Raw genomic sequence first — 275 nt, 5'->3', positions numbered from 1 at the left:
CGTATACGCATTCAAACAAACACGTATCTGACTGATGCTCCACTTGTTAAACGGGCAAAGGCTTGCATTGCAACATATCCACTCCGATACATAAGAGTTATGCTCAAACGTGGTACTAAAACGACGAAATTCTATGAAATAGAGAGCAAGAGATTTAACAAACAGAATGGAACTTAATAAGCTACTGGCTGTTATGAGAGACCGCCACAGAACACCAAATAGATTATAATATTTTTGGAAAGCAGGTCTCAGGGATTACATAGACCCGGCACCAT

General features: G+C 40.0%; 1 protein-coding gene across 1 annotated transcript in view; it reads right to left on the bottom strand.

The window, feature by feature from the left end:
• LOC119594839 (mucin-2-like) overlaps nt 1–275 on the bottom strand; it is a 21,084-nt gene that overhangs the window by 19,442 nt on the left and 1,367 nt on the right. The window contains exon 2 of the mRNA XM_037943926.1: nt 33–131. Within this exon, the coding sequence (XP_037799854.1) occupies nt 33–131 (99 nt within the window). The remainder of the gene's footprint in view (nt 1–32; nt 132–275) is intronic.

This window comes from Penaeus monodon, chromosome 34, assembly GCF_015228065.2.
Source record: "Penaeus monodon isolate SGIC_2016 chromosome 34, NSTDA_Pmon_1, whole genome shotgun sequence".
Lineage (NCBI taxonomy): Eukaryota > Metazoa > Arthropoda > Malacostraca > Decapoda > Penaeidae > Penaeus > Penaeus monodon.
Note: the sequence above shows the minus strand (reverse complement) of the source record. Positions and strands in the feature narration are given on the sequence as shown.